The following is an 18,376-nucleotide window of genomic DNA, read 5'->3' as shown; positions in this document are numbered from 1 at the left end:
GTAGAGTCCGGAAACAAAGAACCCTTCCAACTGGGGGCGGTTGTTGCATTCTGCGACTGCTTCATACCCTTTTCTGCATTATTGCCAAATTCAGTAAAATAACCAATAAACCCTAATAATTTACATATTAGTTCCATTGAATCAAATCAAATGCAAACAGAAAACACAAAATTAAGAACAATCCAGAAAAGCCATCCAAAAAAATCAAATCACACTGCAAAACAGTTGAACAAAAGCAGGAGAGTAACAGTAAAACCTTTCAAAGCATCTGAAACTAAAATTTGTTAAAAATATATTCAACCGATTGAAATATTATACAATACTAAAGTTCACAGAGTAATTGCAACAAATCTTTGTACGTTATTGAGAAATATGTATAGCTTAGCCTCAAATAACACAAAAATAAAAATGAAAATGGCAAGAAACAATAGTACAGTGCTCAAACACACAAAAGTAATTACTTGCAAAAAATACTGGAATTTTATGAAAATCTTCCTTCAAATACAGAGGACCCATACAATCTTTTCCACACTCAACCAACCTCCCATCAAACACAATTCAGACTAATAACAGCAAAATAATAATAAAAAAAAATAAAAAAAACCAAAAAATAAAAATCTGTTTCCAAAATATGAAGAACAATATGATGATTTAGTGCAGCAACCAATTCCTCGATTCGGATGCAAAATTTTAGTCACTCTTATCTGTTTTCCATTGTTTTGAGAGTCTTAAACTCAATTGAGATTACAAAGAAAATATAACTAAAGTCCCAACCTTCTTAGAAAACTACAACTATTTTTACAAAGAGGCAGACAACAGAAATAAAAAACCTGAATACGTGATAACCGAAATGTTAAAAACAACACATACCCATTTCAAAGACCAAAATCCTACAAAGACAAAAAAATCCCAGGATCAGTATATTAGCACTCCGTGCTTTGCACCAAAATCAAAAAAATTAGAAAAATAGAATTAATTTGATAGCTTTATACTTAAACCCTCAAATTTCCAGTCAAAAAGGAAAATTAATACCTCTACAAAAAATAATCAGGAGATAAAAACTCAAATCCTAGAAAATAAAATCAGCAAAACGAATCATATAAAATGCGATTTTGGATGGATCATTGCTATGATGTGGCATTTAAAACCGTAAGAAAACATTAGCGGTTATGTTGGAGCAAGATTTCTCACAAGAAGAAATGCCTTCACAAATTCGTTGACCGCAATCCTCACGTTCGCCAAATCCTTCGCTAGAGATGCCCTCGAATAGTCTTCTTCTGTAGCTTGCCCGGGTGGTACCTGCAAGAGATACTCCGACGCTCAAGTCAGTCGACTGATTTTCTATTCTCTGGATTTTCTCGGGTTCTCATTATGTACCTTGTTCTTTGGTTCCTCTCCCTATTTATAGGATTGCATGCTTGTGGATCAAGCACCACGACCAATCCTCATTTCCCACTTCTTTAGTGGTCATCTGTCATGACTGCATGCTTTGGGAACAAGTGCCACGACCTGTCGCCCTCTCCCACTCCTCTGTAGTGGGGTAGTTATCTAAGCATGTTCCCTTGCGTCCGTATATTTCTTGTGGGCTTTTTACCTCACACAACACTTTCCCCTTGGATGATTGGTAGTGGCCCATGAGTCGAAACCAGATTTTATCCTCCCACAGTGCCCCCTTTTCCCTTTTTTTACACATGTGAAATAGGGGAAAACTAAGTTTTTCGATCTCATGGGGCCTTGAAACTACACTCTTTAAGCCAAGCTAAACTTGAAGCACTAAACTAAGGCCAAATTTGTGGAATTTGCTTTTTCTAAGAATAAATTTACTGAAGGTAAATTTACCGAAGCCTTCGTTTCATTATGAATGAGGGCTGACATCTTCCCACTATGATTTTCGAACGAGGACTTACGAAACTAACACATTACGAAAGTGGACTGACATCTTACGAACTGACGAAATTTAACTGAGTAAGTTGTCTGACAGGCTATACATATATGTACCTAAGCCTTCGTTTCGTTACAAATAAGATCTTCCCACTATGATTTTCGAACGAGGATTGACGAGCAAGGATTGACATGTTGGCATGATTTACGAACGAGAACTTACGAACAAGGACTAACATGTTACGAAAGTGGACTGACACCTATATTGTATTTATTATATAGATCTCTATCCCATCTTGTCTGCACACCTACATACACTTTTACCTGATTTACACACACACACACACGTATACTTATTTACCATGTATATTTCCTGCTCACACATATAATCCACAATGCTAGATTGCACACCTAGTCGGCACATCTAATCTGCACACCTATATATACATATATTACACACACACACACACCGACACACTTGCTTCTCTCACTCACTCACTCTTTCTCTCTCTCTCTCTCTCTCTCTCTTTATAAACATATTTATAAAAAGAGAGTTTAGTCGGTACCACTAGTAGCCGTGCATTAGAGAGACCATATTTGTCTTCATCGTTTTTTTTTTTTTTAACTATTCGATCTCAGATTTTCGATCTTGGATGGGTCTTTGCCCATCCGATCTTGGGTTTTCTTTTCCCAGATTTTCGATCTTGGATGGGTCTTTGCCCATTCGATCTTGGGTTTTCTTTTCCCACTTGATCTTAGCCTTCTAATTTTGGTTGGGTCTCTGCCCATCCGATCTTGGGTTTTCTTTTCCCACTCGATCTTAGATTCTCGATCTTGATTGGGTCTCTGCCCATCCGATCTTAGGTTTTCTTTTCCCACTCGATCTTAGATTCTCAATCTTGATTGGGTCTCTGCCCATCCGATCTTGGGTTTTCTTTTCCCACTCGATCTTGTGTTTTCGATCTTGATTCGATCCTCATCCCTTGGTTTAAGATTTGAATGAAATGCAACTTTATTTATCAAACAATAGGGAGATGTCAACAAACATCCAAGGATACACCCTTTGACATGCAAGGAAGATAAAATGGGATTTACCCTTCAACATTGCTGGAAACAGAAATTTAAATACAGAAAACATAAACACGAAAAGCTAAATGTGGTACTTTCTCAAATGAATTGCGTTCTATGGGTGCGGCATATACTGACCTGTTTCAACGTGCCTGAGTTTATAAGCTCATTTTCCGAAGGCTTCGGTCACCTCGTATAGTCCTTCCCATATGCGTCCAAGTTCCCCTGCATTCAAATCTTTTGTGTTTTCCATGACCTTTCTCAATAACCATTCTCCTACCCTGAATCTTTTCAACTTGACCCGTTTATTGAAGTAAGCAGCAACTTGGTTTTGGTAGTTCGCAAGTCATAGTGCGGCAATTTCTCTTTGTTCTTCGACTAAGTTGTGGGTTTCAAGGTAGGCACAGTAGTGCCCACTGGAGATGCAGCAATAGTGGTTGTGGCCTGCTTTGATTGGATAAGTTCTTCTTCCTCTAGTCTGATGATTCCATCAGCCCGAGCCATCACCTCCCTCATGTCTAATAGTGGAATTTCGATTAATGACCTACGCATCTTTGTTTTGGGCAACACCCTTTCTCGGAATGCCAAAGACGCAGTGTGAGAATTACATTCTTCTAGGGTGGACATCTCTTCCCTAAACCTAGTCACATAGCTTTTAAGGCTTTCGCTAACATTTTGTTTGGTGCTGAACAAGAACGTAACATCTTTTCTTGGCCTTCGTTTGCAAACATATTGAGATATGAATGCCTCACATAGCTCCGTAAAACTTCCGATAGACCTCAGTTTTAGTTGTCTGAACCAAGTTAAAGATGATCCCGAAAGACTTGAGGGGAACAACTTGTATATAAGGGCCTCGTCGTCTCCTTCGAGCGCCATCTGCTGTTGGAAGTGGTAAATATGCTCAACGAGATCAATTGTGCCTTTAAACAACCTGAACTTTGGTTGGGTGAACTTGGCGGGCGGGTTTTTTAGCTTTCAGGATGTCCTTCGTGAATGGTGATTTATGGATCCCTCTGGCCGCTTCTAAAGTAAGTTCCGCCGGGGTCTGTAGCTTGTATCCCTTCACAATCTTCTCAATTTGTTCTCGCAAATCAACATCTTTTACTTTTTTCGATCCTTTTCCCTTGTGATCCTCTTCGCCATGATTTTTTGTCACCTTAACACGGTTGCTGAATGGCGTACTACTAAAGCTCCCCTCCTTATCTTCCTCTTCTGCACGCTGTCTCATGGTGTCGGCTACATCTTCCACTGTGTTTCTTGCTTCAGCCTTCTTCAATGCCTCATCGGCTGTCTTTTTTGTTTCTCGCAATTCCCTTGTTAGCCTTCTAAATTGTTCCAAGGCGAGACTGGGTTCAGTATTTTGGGAATGAGACCTCGCATGCACCAATCGAGTCTCTGCATCTCTGGAGGGATTCAGAACCTCTTGTGCGGATCCAGTCATGTTTGTAGCTTGATTTTGTTTTTTTTCCCACAGACGGCGCCAACTGTTGGAGCGAGATCCCTCACAAGAAGAAATGCTTCCACAGATTCGTTGACCACAATCCTCACGTTCGCCAAATCCTTCGCTAGAGATACCCCTGAATAGTCTTCTTCTATAACTTGCCTTGGTGGTACCTACAAGAGATACTTCGACGCTCAAGTCAGTCGATTGATTTTCTATTCTCTGAATTTTCTCAGGTTCTCATTACGTACCTTGTTCTTTGGCTGCTCTCCCTATTTATAGGATTGCATGCTTGAGGATCAAGCACCACAACCAATCCTCATTTCCCACTTCTTTAGTGGTCATCTGTCATATGACTGCATGCTTTGGGAACAAGTGCCACGACCTGTCGCCCTCTCCCACTTCTCCTCCATAGTGGGGTAGTTATCTAAGCACGTTCCCTTGCGTCCGTATATTTCTTGTGGGCTTTTTACCTTGCACAACACTTTCCCCTTGGATGATTGGTAATGGCCCATGAGTTGAAACCAGATTTTATCCTCCCACAGGTTCTTAATTTCTTACCCAAATCCACAAATTTGAATCAAATCTCCGCAGGCCAACTTGAAATCCATTTGAAATGACCTACACAAACATGAAATTATACATGTAACATTTTAGATGAATTTATGAGAAGGGGTTGATGATGAAATTGAGGAAACAACCAAATTCCAAATGAAGTTTAGACATGCATTCGGAAATTAACACTCATTAAAATGTTTTAGAGCTTACCAAAAATGTTGGGGTGGAAGTGGAAGGGAAAAAAGAGGTGGTTGGATTCGTGTTGTGGTTCGCAGGTTTTGAGCGAGATCGTGTTGTGGTTCGTCCATTTTGTGATAAGAGATGTTTAGGTTCTTGGTTTGTGAGAGAGATAGAGAGAGAAATAGAGAGATTCCAAAAGCAAATGGAACACACTCGTGTAGCAAATGGAGGACCACCGGAAGTAAATGAAAATCCTAGCTTTGTGAGAGAGAGAGAGAGAGAGAGAGAGAGAGAGAGAGAGAGAGAGAAGTGGAAAAGAGGAAAATTCGAGATGTAGTGGAAGCGAAGCAGTCGACGATGATCGACGTGTGGGCAGTGTGGACAAATAAGTAAATTTCTTGTGCCAAGGAGGAAAAACAACGGAGAACAGAGAAGAAAATAATGGCATTTCCGACATTTTACTGTTCATTAACAGTGCAAAACAGTGCCTGCAAACTGGGTTTTAGTATATGTATAATTTCCAGTTGCTTATACATGTAACCTAATCCACCCAACCCATTGTTATGCGGGTTGGGTTGGGTAGGTTTTTCGGTTTAGGCTTCATGCTATTTTTTAATAACATTTTTATTATTCTTCTTAAACAAACATTAAAAAGATTCAACTGAGTAATCAGAACTCTTGAATCCAAATTTCTTTAACAAAAAATGAACTTGAAACTTGAAATCTCAAATACTTAAATATTATACTTAAAATCCATGTTCCAAACTTCAACCATAAAAGAAAATAACTTAACAATTCCATACTAATAAAATTCAAAAGTTAAACATGAATTAACTTATCAAGCCCAAAATTATAATAAAATTCAAAACTTTAGATAGTGGCAGTGTCCATGAGCTTTGAGCAGCAAATTTTGATGACCCTAAGCACCATGAGATGACAACTACTAATTTATTCCCAAAGTCAAGGTCCAAAGCATTCAAGAGGAGTTGCAAGCCTACAATGGATTAAAAACATTCATTAAATCAGTAAATTGATAACACAAAAGCATTGGAATTTAAATAGAAGATTAGATTTGATTAGTTCATAGAAATTGCAAGGTACTTTAACTCAACCACGTATTAATCAATGGTATCCATTTTAGATGTGGAAGCAACTAAAAGCTCTACAAAATATATACAAATGAAAATAAAACAGGTCAGAAAGTATTTACTTGAAAAATGAAAACCAAATACAAGTACAAATAGTTTATTACCTGATATGATCTGCTCATGGAGTTCCATCTCATCAATGGATGATGATTCAACTTCTGAAGAGATAGGAGATGACTTTAATCAGTTTTGTGTGAAAATCAACGCCTCTACCATCTTAGGAGTCAGGGAACTCCTATAATCATCAAGAATACGCCCTCCAGTGCTAAAGGTAGATTCAGATGCCACTGTGGAAATTGGTATTGCAAACACATCCCTTGCAATCTTAGCTAAAATTGGATATTTTTCCCAGTGGACCTTCCACCATTTCAAGCAATTAAATTGCTTATGCATTGGATTCTTGGGAGGTTCCAATAAGAACCTATCCACCTCACGTCTTAACTCACCACTATTTCTCTGTTTTCTTATCTTCAAAAACTGAGACAATCTTGCATCTTCAATAGAACTACCATCAACAATTTGCGTTGGTGCACTACTACTAGATGAACCAATATTCGGAGCTTGGGGAGCTTGTTCATTAAACTTCAAATAAAAGTCATAAAGCGCAACACATCTTTAACACCTTTGGTCAACTTAATCACTTTATCTGCACTATATATAAAACTGAAGCAAAATGAAACATAATCCAATTTAAATCTTGGATCAAACACCATTGAAATAATTAGCAGTTTATTAACATTTCCCACAAAACCCCAATATTTTTCATACTTAGTTTCATACTATTAGCCATTTTTTGCAACAAATGATCTCCATTGCTACCAAGAACTGTTAGTTCTTGTTGTATTGAACACATCTCATGAAATGCAGTATTAAAAGTCATAGTTAAAGATCCACTGAACTTGAGTGTCACATCATAAAATGTTTTCAGAAACCTAACAAAAACTGATGCATTATCCCAATCATCAGTTGTAGGAGGAATCAACCCTTTTTTTTAATCACCATCTATAAAGTAAGTAACAAAATGTCCATCATCTTCCTCCAACCTTTCAAATGCTTTTTGGAACTTAAGGGTATCAACCAACATTAAATAGGTGGAATTCCACCTTGTTGATACATCTAAAACCACAAGACCCTTAGACTCTATTTTCACACGATCCACACGCTCCTTAATTTTTTTTAGCCTTGAGGGCGAGGACCTCACATACCCGACAGCAAATCGAATTCTCAATATAGACTCATGCAATTCTTTTAACCCCTCAGACACAATCAAAATCACAATATGAGCACTACATCGTAAATGCATGTACACACCATCAAGAACAAGCACATCAGTTTTCCAATTTCTCAGTTTCCTTTTCGCATAATTAACAGCCTGATCATTTACTAAAGCATTATCAACAGTGACAGTGAACACATTTTCTATTCCCCATTCAATTAGTTTCCCAATTGTTTCCCCTTTGTGATTAGGTACAAGACAAATATGCGCTTATGTAATTTCCAATCACAATCAACAAAAAAAGCAGTTAAAACCATATAACTTATGTTTTGTGTAGATGTCCAGCAATCAGTGGTAAGGCAAACTCTTTGTGCATTTGTGGTCAACACATTTTTCAAAAGCCTCCTCTCATCCAAATACAATTGAAACACATCTCTTGCAATAGTTTTGCGTGAGAGTGGAGTAAATTTTGGGGAACTAATACCATAGAAAAGCTTAAACCCTTCCTTCTCAACAAAGCTTAAGGGTAGCTCGTCAAGAACTATCATCTTGGTTAACCCAACACTACAAGCTTCCTTACTAAAGCCAATTGCTATAAGGCTCCTATTACCATCTTTCTTCCCAAAGCTAAGGATTTTTTGTTTTTTGTCCTCAACCCATGAGGATACCTTTTACACTAATTAGACAAATGGTTCCACAAACTAGAGGTCCCACACTTCTTCGTATCACAAGCATAATTCTTCTTACAGTTGTTGCAAGCAGCTCTAGGATCATTGGGATCAAAAGATTCACCACCATCAACTTTGGTGAAGTGATCTCACATAGTGGACATTTTCCTACTTGCTTTTTTCTTCTTACCATTATCCACAAGTGGAGGAGGTGGCACTGACAAAGCATCAGTGTTGGTCAAAGTTTGAGAACTTACTTTTCCAGTAGCTTCAGCAGACATATCTCTCGCAGCCATTGTATTCCAAAAAGCTCACTCAATCCAACAAAAGAAAATACAATATGAATGTCAAATAAATAAATAGAAAACAAATGAAAAAAACAAAGAATAAAAACACTCTAACATGCATATAATCTGAATGTGTAGTATTGATTCAATACATTAGTATTAGTCTATTAGATATAAAAAAAATTTGGAAATTACCAAAAGCGATATGTAATACATGAATTCACAACTATACATGAATTTACACTTACAAACTTTCTGCAAATTTCACATTTGAAATTTCATTTAATAGTAATCAATATACTGTTAATTTAAATTTAACAAAGCATCATTATAATTAGATAAAATCAACAAAAAAAAAAGAAAGAAAAAAAAAAACAAAGCCTTCTTTCCGTTCTGAAATATGCATCCATAGGATCCCAAAAAGGGGGCAAGAGAAAAACAAGCGTAATAAGAACACAAAGAGAAGCAGCCAATACTGCTTCCTATGTGAAAAAGATTTCAAAAGCACAAATTGGGAGGACATAAAGAGCTTGAATTGCTTTTTCTTTTTGCTGACTAAGAAAATTTACAATCCTAACTACTTAAATAGATAGCAACATAGAAAGGCATAGTCTAATATTCCAATTAATTTATTATCAATACTCAAATTAAAACTCACCAAAAGTTAAGTAGCAGCTTTCACCACAAGTTCCCAAAGCTTAACCACCCAGGAATACAAAACCCCAGAAAACTGCACCAAAAAGAGACAATCGTGTTAGAAGTTCAATATAGTTGGACATGAAAATAATTTGAACAAAATTTGAGTGAAAGACTAAAATCATCACCTAAAAGCAATAGCCACTTGATCAAGAATGACAAGAACTGAGATATTAGGGATTTGGGATGCAGCGGTGCAGATAACAACAATGAAATTATAAGGTTTTTATAGACTGAGAGAAGAGGAGAAATCGATCTCAAAGAGGCCATAGAGAATAATCAGGGGTAAAATTGATTATTGCAGATTTCTAATTTCTTGATTTCTGAAATTGTCTGAGACCATCTCCAACCCTTGGAATAAAACCTAAAATTTTTAGCATAGAAAATTTAGGTTTTTACCCATAAACAACTTTTCTGCTCCAACCCTTCTAACCTAAAATTTTAGCCTCAGATTATTAAAGAATGAATTTAGGTTAATTTTTAATTAACTTTAAAAAAATTACGTAGACTATCCTAAATCAATTTTATGAACATTTTAACTTAAAAATATTTAAATTCCGATAAATATTGAAAAACCACTAAACCGACACTATGAAACTCATTAAACACTATGAAAGAATATGAAATGCATGAAAGAATATGAAACGCATGATACAAATGTTTTTGAAAGATGGTAGAGAGAAAAATTGGAAGAATTGTAGGAGAAAAAGTGAATTTTGTGTGGATGTTTGAGCAAATACGTAGGTATTTGTAGAGTTTTTTAAGTAAATTTTGAGTTAAATATTTTTTTTAAAATTATTTTAGCCGTTGGATTTAAATTGGAGTCTTTAAATCTTTTTCTAATATTGGATTTGATCATATTAAATCTCAACCGTTGGATTCAATACATTTATAAATATAAAACTAAAAAAAATTTAAGTTGAATTTGGGCAATTGGATTAGTCAACGGTCCAAAGATCCAAACTGTTGGATTAAATCAAAGAGTTGTTAGGCTCTCAATTCTCGCTCACAAGCCTTTCTATTTTGTAGACATGCCGATGTCCATGGGACCCAGCATGTCTACATAGGCACGTCAAATCCCATGTAGGTGGCCTCTACTAGGCGCGTTTAGTTGCATCAGTGGGGTTAAAACCTAGTATTTGGCCCAATTTTGAGTTTTAATCAAAAAATCAAATTTTAGGCCAAAGATTAGAGTGAAATGTGGTGGGTTTAGAAGCCAAATTTTGAGATTACGCCAAGGGTTGGAGTTAGTATGAGGGTTTGACGGAAGGAGGAGTGAAATTGGGTATGAGGGTTTGACGAAAGGAGGATATTCCAGAATTGAGAGGAAATCGCATAAATTAGCTACCATATATCTATATTCAGGTGCCCAAGTTTCGACGGGTTTGTAATATTGCAACCCATGCAATAGTGGCTATGGATCGGGTGGCCGAATTTAAACCCAGAAATTATTTTTTTGGGCTTTTGACCGACCCAACCCAATTAATGTTGGATGGGTTGGTCGGGTTGGTCGGTTGACCCGCACAAATGCCCACCCCTAATCTTAAGGATCTAACTTGAGGTTGTTTAAGTCATATGTTGACATCTAACCCAGCTATGCGATTAGACATGTGACTTTATGTCGATCACTAGGTTTTGTGACAAAAATAATGAAATGATGGAAAATACTTTTTTTGCACAATATTGTCGAAGTCCAATGTGATTAATTAGCCATAGGTTCAAATCTCACTCAACTTCGCCATTTGAGCTAACCCAAACAACAACTTAATTATGACTCAATACCTACCCTCGCTTTTTTGGCTTGTGCAATGATAACATACGGAGTTATCTACAAGGGTAATGCTATAGAGACAAAATTTGTAAATTAAATTTTGTAAATCAAATGCTGTGAACAATGATGATTGAATTATTACTTAATTATTGATTAACGTGCTTATTTCTTATTGCTGCACGTCATTTGGTTGACAAATTTGATCTCCTAAACATTACTCTATCTACAAATGTTGTGCTAAAATGTGTAGAAAATAGGGGCGGCATGAGCGAAAGCTTTCAAGCCTTTAAAATTATGAGTAACATACGAATTGTTGTGTTCCCATGGCCACTAATCACACTAAGAATTGAGAAATATATAGCTAGTGAGAGCCTCTACAAATGAAGGGAAGTGCAAAATTTCTTAGGGTAGGGTTAGTGGGACTTGGTCAAAATTTTTGTTTTATGTTTTAGCAGACTGCTAGGCCGAAATAGCATTGACTTAAGGGCTGGTTTGGTATTGTTGTGCTTTGAAAAAAAACTGCTTCTGCTGTGCTGTGAGAATAAGCAGCTGTGAAATAAAGCAGCAGAGTGTTTGGTAAACTTTTTTGTAAAAGTACTTTTGAAAAAAAAAAAAAAAAAACAATATTATAGTGTTTGGTAAACCTTTATTTAAAATAGATGTGAAAAAAAACCGGTTTTTTCAAAGCTGGGTTTTGCAGCTTCTTGTTTTCGGCTTTTTTTTTTCACCCAAAACTGTGAAAAAAAAGCTGAAGCTGAATGTTTACCAAACACAAAAACAGCTCCCATCTTTTTTTTATACCAATTTTTTTTCAAAATCACCTCAGTACCAAACCAGACCTAAGACTATTATGCGGTTGACACTCTTTTACTTGTGTTGAAAAGCTTGTCGATTGAAGCCGTCAAAAAAAAGCTTGTTGGTTGAAGCCTTGAAGGTATTGTTGGGTTTGAATGGCAGGCCGAGGGCCTGCTTTTAATTTTGGATACTAGTTGTGTTCATCTTTAGGAGAATGAATCAGTCTACTACTTTGAAAAAAATATATAAAATTTTTATAAACGAAACAATTTATGTTCTTGAGATTCATTTGAAGATCATCTCTGCAAAAATTATTCGAATTAGAGTTTGTTTAGTCATCTAAATATATCAAATACATAGACGGTTTATCATAAATATATCAAATACATGGACGGTTTATCATGAATATACTACTTGATATCTACACCGTTAATTTATTTGATACATTTAAATGACTATGATCATAATGAAAAATAAAAAGATGGAGAAATAAAAGTCCGCTTCAAAATACTTCTTTTAGAGTACTTATGCTCAAATGTATTTTGAGTAAAATCACTTCTATTAGGGCTAAATAGCCAAAATGGCCCTAAGATTTGCATAACTCATAACTTTGGTCCCTGATATTGAAAATCAATAGAAATGGTCTCTAAGGTTGTCCACTATCCATCATTTTGGTCATTCTGTTAAAAATTCTTTGGGCAATTTTCAAAGTTTCATAACTCAATCGTTTCTTAACCAAATTCAACCCATAATATCTCAAAATGAAGACAGGAAAATGTAGAATAAGATTATACCTATTTGGAAGCCCAATGGTTGCCGGAGATGACCGGAAAATAGCCTCAAAGGTGACTGGTCTGCCGAAAAAACTGGAAAAGTCGCCAGAAACTGGGTAAATTTTAAATGTTCATAACTTCTTCAATAATCAACGAAATCGAGTGATTCAAAAACAAAAATCATACTTCTCGATGATACAAAGAGAATGGTATCTTTTTCCATGGATAACTTGTCGTGGTTTGGCCTAAAAACTGCTTGAAAGTGGCTAACTCGAAAATGGTTACCCACTTTCAATCCGTTTTCTGGCCAAACCACGGTGAATTATCAGTCAAGAAAGGTACCATTCTCTTCTTCTCGTCGAGAAATATGATTTTTGTTTTTGAATCACTCAATTTCGTTGAGTATTGAAGAAGTTATGAACGTTTAAAGTTTATCCAGTTTCCAATGAGTTTTCCAGTTTTCTTGCGGACCAGTCACCTTTGAGGCTATTTTCTGGCCATCTCCAGCAACCATTGAGCTTCCAAATGGTATAGTCTTGTTCTACACTTTTCTATCTTCATTTTGATATATTATGGGTCAAATTTGGTTAAGAAATGATTGAGTTATGAAGCTTTGAAAATTCCCCAAAGAGTTTTTAACCGAATGATCAAAATGATGGATGATGACCAATCTCAGGGACCATTTCTATTGATTTTCAATCTCAGGGACCAAAGTGATGAGTTATGCAAATCTCAAGGACCATTTTCGCTATTAACGTATCAATAATTTTAACAAAATTGCAAGTGTTTTTTAGGTAACCCAGAAGCTTTTCTATGTTCCTAATTTTTTTTTATTTTTTTTTAACCAAATATTGTCAGAAGCACTTCTAATAATCTAAAGCTGTTTTTAGTTTTGAAAACACATTTTCCAAACGGCCTGAAATTTACTGTAAGGTCCGGGATAGAATTGAACTTTAATCTTTTCTTGATAAGAGATAAATTTGAACTTTCATTATCAAGTATCTTATTAATATTCTCAACAAGCTTTTTGATAATCACGAATTCTGTTTGAAGATTCGAACCAGCCGGCCTTGTCATCTTGTCATGTAATTTTAGCAAAGAAGCTCTAGTTTACAAGGCTTTTTTTTCTTCTTTTTCTAAAAATAATTTTGATTGCTTATACCCGTTCTTTCTTCATGTTTTTACTTGCTACTCCATTTATATTGAACATGTATGTAATGACAGTTTAGTCTTCGTAAAATTTGGGTACCGATTCTCATCAATTTGGACGTTCTTCGTCTACTTGTCTCAAAGGTTAAAAATTTGAGTATGACAGTTTGATTAGGTGGATGGTCAGTTACAGTTTTAAAAGAAACAAGTCTTATTGTATTTGAATATCATTTGAGTTTACGTAGGTATAACTTCCGAAACACATTTTCACCTTTTGTGAGAGTTATATGAATGGTGAATTTGTTCAAACTACTCTGTTCAAGTTTGTATCCTCAAACGTCGACTCTTTCAAATTGTTAGTTGGTAACTTATTTTTGTGTACTGACACGCCTGACCTTGATATTCTCTAAACACCAGGGTAGGCACGTGCTGACCAACACCCGAAGGTGACGAAGCCATATTAGGATGCTTGAGAACTAGAAACAAATAACCGACAAAAACAAAACTTGTAAATTAATTATAATGAATATGCAATTGTGGATCGTGTTCAGATCATACAACTAAAATGAGACACTAAAAAGGAATAATATAAAATTGAATGAACAAAGAGATGGGTCCTACACCGAGAGGACTTGAAGATGCCGATGCGAGAGTGCCTTGACGCCGGGATTGTACGCCTCGAATCTAATTCCTGAGGGGGTGCAAAACAAAACATGAGTGGACCAAGTTGATATATAAGTAGTAATAAAACAGTTAATCTTTAACGTACTAACCCCTAGGTTTAGAAAACTCGTATAGCATAATAAGTAATAGATTTTTTTCCACCCTAACATGTCATAAAACCTTTCATAAAACATATATCGTATATAGGGTACTTAGTAGTAGTAGTATAAGGCATATTAATGAACCGTCATTAATGTTTAAGTATCATGTGGGTGCTAATTGTGCAGATGAGAGTTGTTTCATAAATGGATTTTTAGACCAGGTTATAGATTGGATTCCAGGAATGAAAATCATCCGTTTAAGGGATCTCCCAAGTAACTTTTTAACAACAGGTCCCAATGATGAAATTTTCACTGGCGTCCTTGAAGTAATTGGTCAAGTTCATGAAGCCTCAGCAGTCATGGTACATACTTTTGATGCATTGGAGCCAGATGTTTTGGATGCTCTCGTCTATGTCTCCGCCTGTATACGCCATTTGCCCTCTCCAATTAGTTCTCAATCAGATACCACAACACACTTTGAAGTCCTTGGGATAAAGTCTATGGAGAGAAGAAACTGAGTGCCTCAGGTGGCTTAATGATAAGGCGCCAAACTCAGTTGTTTATGTGAATTTCGGCAGCATAACGGTAATGACACCGGAACAACTTGTGGAGTTCGGTTGGGGTCTTGCAAATAGCAAGCTTACTTTCTTTTGGGTAATTAGGCCTGACTTGGTCATCGGTGAATCCGCAATTTTACCACCTGAGTTTGTGGATGAAACCAAGGGAAGAAGTCTAATAGCAGGTTGGTGCCCACAAGAGCAAGTGCTTAACCACCCATCAGTTGGAGGATTTTTTACACATAGCAGTTGGAATTCAACGATAGAGAGTGTGTCAGCAGGCATGCCTATGTTATGTTGGGCATTCTGTGCTGATTAGCAAACAAACTGCCACTATAGTTGCAAAGAATGGGACATTGGTATGGAGATTGATAATGAAGTGAAGAGAGATGAACTGGAGAAGCTTGTTAGAGAACTAATGGTGGGAGAGACGGGGGAAGAAAATGAAGAATAAGGCCATGGAGTGGAAGACATTGGCAGAAGAAGCCACTGGTTCACATGGTTCTTCATCCACAAACTTAGAGAATTTAGTGAATCAAATTCAATTAAGAAAAAGCTAGATGTTTTGTATAAGAAGCTCTTTTTTTTTTGTCAAAGGAGATATATGTTTATCTTGCTACCATCTTCAATTTTGTCCAGATATAAGTTTTATTTATCTTATGTACCAATATTTGCTTTGTATGGGTCACTTGACAAGAGATGTAGACACACGAGAGTGTACACCCACAATTTTGTCCAGATATAAGTTTTATTTATCTTATGTACCAATATTTGCTTTGTATGGGTCACTTGACAAGAGATGTAGACACACGAGAGTGTACACCCAAAATTTTCTTCTTCTATGGTTTAAGAATATCTAAAGTTAACTACTGAAAGATACAACAAAGTATTTTGTTTATCAAAGAAAATCTCTATCATATGACAAACCACTTATAACATCTCTAGCGGGCCTTCAATTGCAAGGGCAATTGGGTTCAATTACCCTTGGATCCAAAAATGGGAGGCAGTTGGGCAAAAATTAGCAGCCCTCGCAATGCACGGGTTGCGCCCTTTCAATCAGTAGTAGGGTGAGGGAGGGCCCCACCCATGTGACAGTCAGCCCAGCCCACCCACGGTCCTCTTAATCAACAGATCGTTGGTTTTTCAATGGTCTTTTCATTTGAACCGTTAGATTTCCAAAGTTAAAGAAATTGAAAATACAATAAAAAACAAAAAGATATCAAATAATTCAAAAAAAAATACAAGTGTTTTTTAACAACACACTTAAAATTAAACACGTAAAAAGTTCAACCATTTTCTTCATTTGTCTTTATTTTGAATTAATTATGCTTGTTTGTAATGCTATGTTTTGATTTGTATTTAAAGTCAAATTATCGGAGTTAAATACTAAGTACACAATTACAAAGCACAAACCATAAAAACCAATATTTGTGAATAGTACTTGCCGTTGCCTTTTCTTCTTCCAAATGGGTGTATTTGCACAAATGCAATTACTATTTAGAGTGAATAATAAGAGCAGTTTTATTGTCCTTACTCTCCATTAACGGGTAAAGATGCTTTTATTGTGAAGCATGTCTCTCTTGCTCAATTGAATTTTCTTTGGAGAGATATTTGGGTCATATTACTCAAAAGTTTCCCCTTGCACTAGTCCACTAGTTGAATGATATTACTAAAAAAAAATCCCCTTTCTTTCAAAACATTACCTATTTTCTGTCAAATCTCCCTGAATTACTGTTTAAATAAATAAATCATTTCTAATGAGAAGTAAAATAAACATTATTATAAAAACTAGCCTCTATCTTTTGTTTTTGTTTTTCTTTGGTACCTCCACGCGACTTATACATAAAAAACCGAGCTCAGAATGTGACTTGAAATATGTTTTTTTTATCATTGGGAATATGTCTTTTTGTACCTATGGAGTACTCGTTTCGTGATAATCTTGGTCACTTAAATGTTATCTTAAAAAGATCAGAGAAAAAATACCTGCGGGGAGCTAGCTTTAGCTATTCTTCACATTTTTTATTGGGTTAAACTTTGTTTACCATTCTCGCGGTTTCAACATTTAGTACATCAAATTTTTTTCATTCCAGAGTCATATCTAAAGTTTTAATTTTGGGACAGTCTCATACATTCGTTATTCAAACTGTTAGTTCTCCCGTTAAATGATGATGTGGCGCCCATGTAGACAATGACTGGGCGCCATGTGTCATTAAAAAATATTAAAATAATTAATTAAATTACAAAAAAAAGAAGAAAAAACCCCCCAGAAGAAGAAGAAGAAGAGGGAAAAAAAAACCCAGTCCCGCCCCCAACCCAGACGAAGAAGAAGAAGAAGGAAAAAAAAACCCAGTTCATGGTCTGGTTTCGCGTTTGCGGTGGTGGGAAGGCAGGTGGGTCGCCCGGGGGGGGGGGGGTACGAACTGGGTTTGGGTTGCTGTTTTCTTCTTCTTCTTTTGGGTTGTAGATTCGGTTTTTTTTTTTTCTTCTTCTTCTTCTTCTGGGTTGCAGATTCGGAATGCCGGGCAGGGGAAAGGCAAGTGGGTCGCCGGGGGGGGGGGGTGGTGGTGGTGGTGGACGAACTGGGTTTGAGCTGCTGTTTTTTTTTTCTTTCCTTCTTCTTCTTTTTCTGGGTTGCAAATTCGGTTTTTCTGGTTTTTTTTTCCTTCTTCTGGGTTGGGGGCAGGATGGTTTTTTTTATTTTAAATTAATTATTTAATGGCACATGGCTCCCAGTCATGGTCTACATGGGCGCCACATCATCACTTAACGGGAGAACTAACAGTTGTATGAGACTATCCCATAATTAACAATTTAGGTATGACTCTGGGATGAAAAAAACTTGATGTACTAAATATTGAAAACCATGAAACATGAGGGTAGTAAACAGAGTTGTTAAACCCTTTTTTATTTGTTCTTTTAATTTGGCTTTGTCTTCATCCTGTTAATTTAAAGGAAAACTAATGAAAAGAGCTTGAAAATTTTGAGTTTTAACGATAAAGACAAAATAAAGGGTAAAATGAATAGTACAATAATTGACTTTTTAGTTTAAAAATATGATTTTTCGCTAACCTAAACATGTACCGGAAGCTCGTTAAAGTTCCCTTAATTTAATTGGCACTACCAAAGTTATTGTACATCCGGCCGTTACTTTTTGTAAGTTTGCACCCTAGACTTCAATTGCTTGCCGGTTCCATAAAAAACACTTGCTTGACCTTGTCAACAATAGTACTCTGTAGAAAAAGGTATGTAGGCTAAAAATTATATTTGTTATTGATACATGAATGTGGAAAAATGGAAGAGAATGCAAATGAAAGAGAATGCTTATGGAAGAGAATGCAAATGGAAGAGAATGCTTAATTTTTTCTCATTGTGTTTCTCTACAAGATTACAAGGATATATATACATGATACAAGTGTGTAGGTAG

General features: G+C 36.2%; 1 protein-coding gene and 1 pseudogene across 1 annotated transcript; one reads left to right on the top strand and one right to left on the bottom strand.

The window, feature by feature from the left end:
* Window positions 1–3,327: 3,327 nt before the first annotated feature.
* On the bottom strand, window positions 3,328–3,825 carry LOC148689410 (uncharacterized). Its single transcript, XM_088688467.1, has one exon. The coding sequence runs from the start codon at window positions 3,823–3,825 to the stop codon at window positions 3,328–3,330; it is 498 nt and encodes a 165-aa protein (XP_088544593.1).
* Window positions 3,826–14,547: 10,722 nt separating this feature from the next.
* Window positions 14,548–15,512, top strand: LOC137709113 (7-deoxyloganetin glucosyltransferase pseudogene; annotated as a pseudogene).
* The last annotated feature ends 2,864 nt before the right edge of the window (window positions 15,513–18,376 follow it).

The sequence above is a fragment of the Pyrus communis genome, chromosome 17, assembly GCF_041283825.1.
Source record: "Pyrus communis isolate YQ-2024b chromosome 17, ASM4128382v1, whole genome shotgun sequence".
Taxonomy (NCBI): Eukaryota; Viridiplantae; Streptophyta; class Magnoliopsida; order Rosales; family Rosaceae; genus Pyrus; species Pyrus communis.
This window is presented reverse-complemented; position numbering and strand designations above follow the sequence as displayed.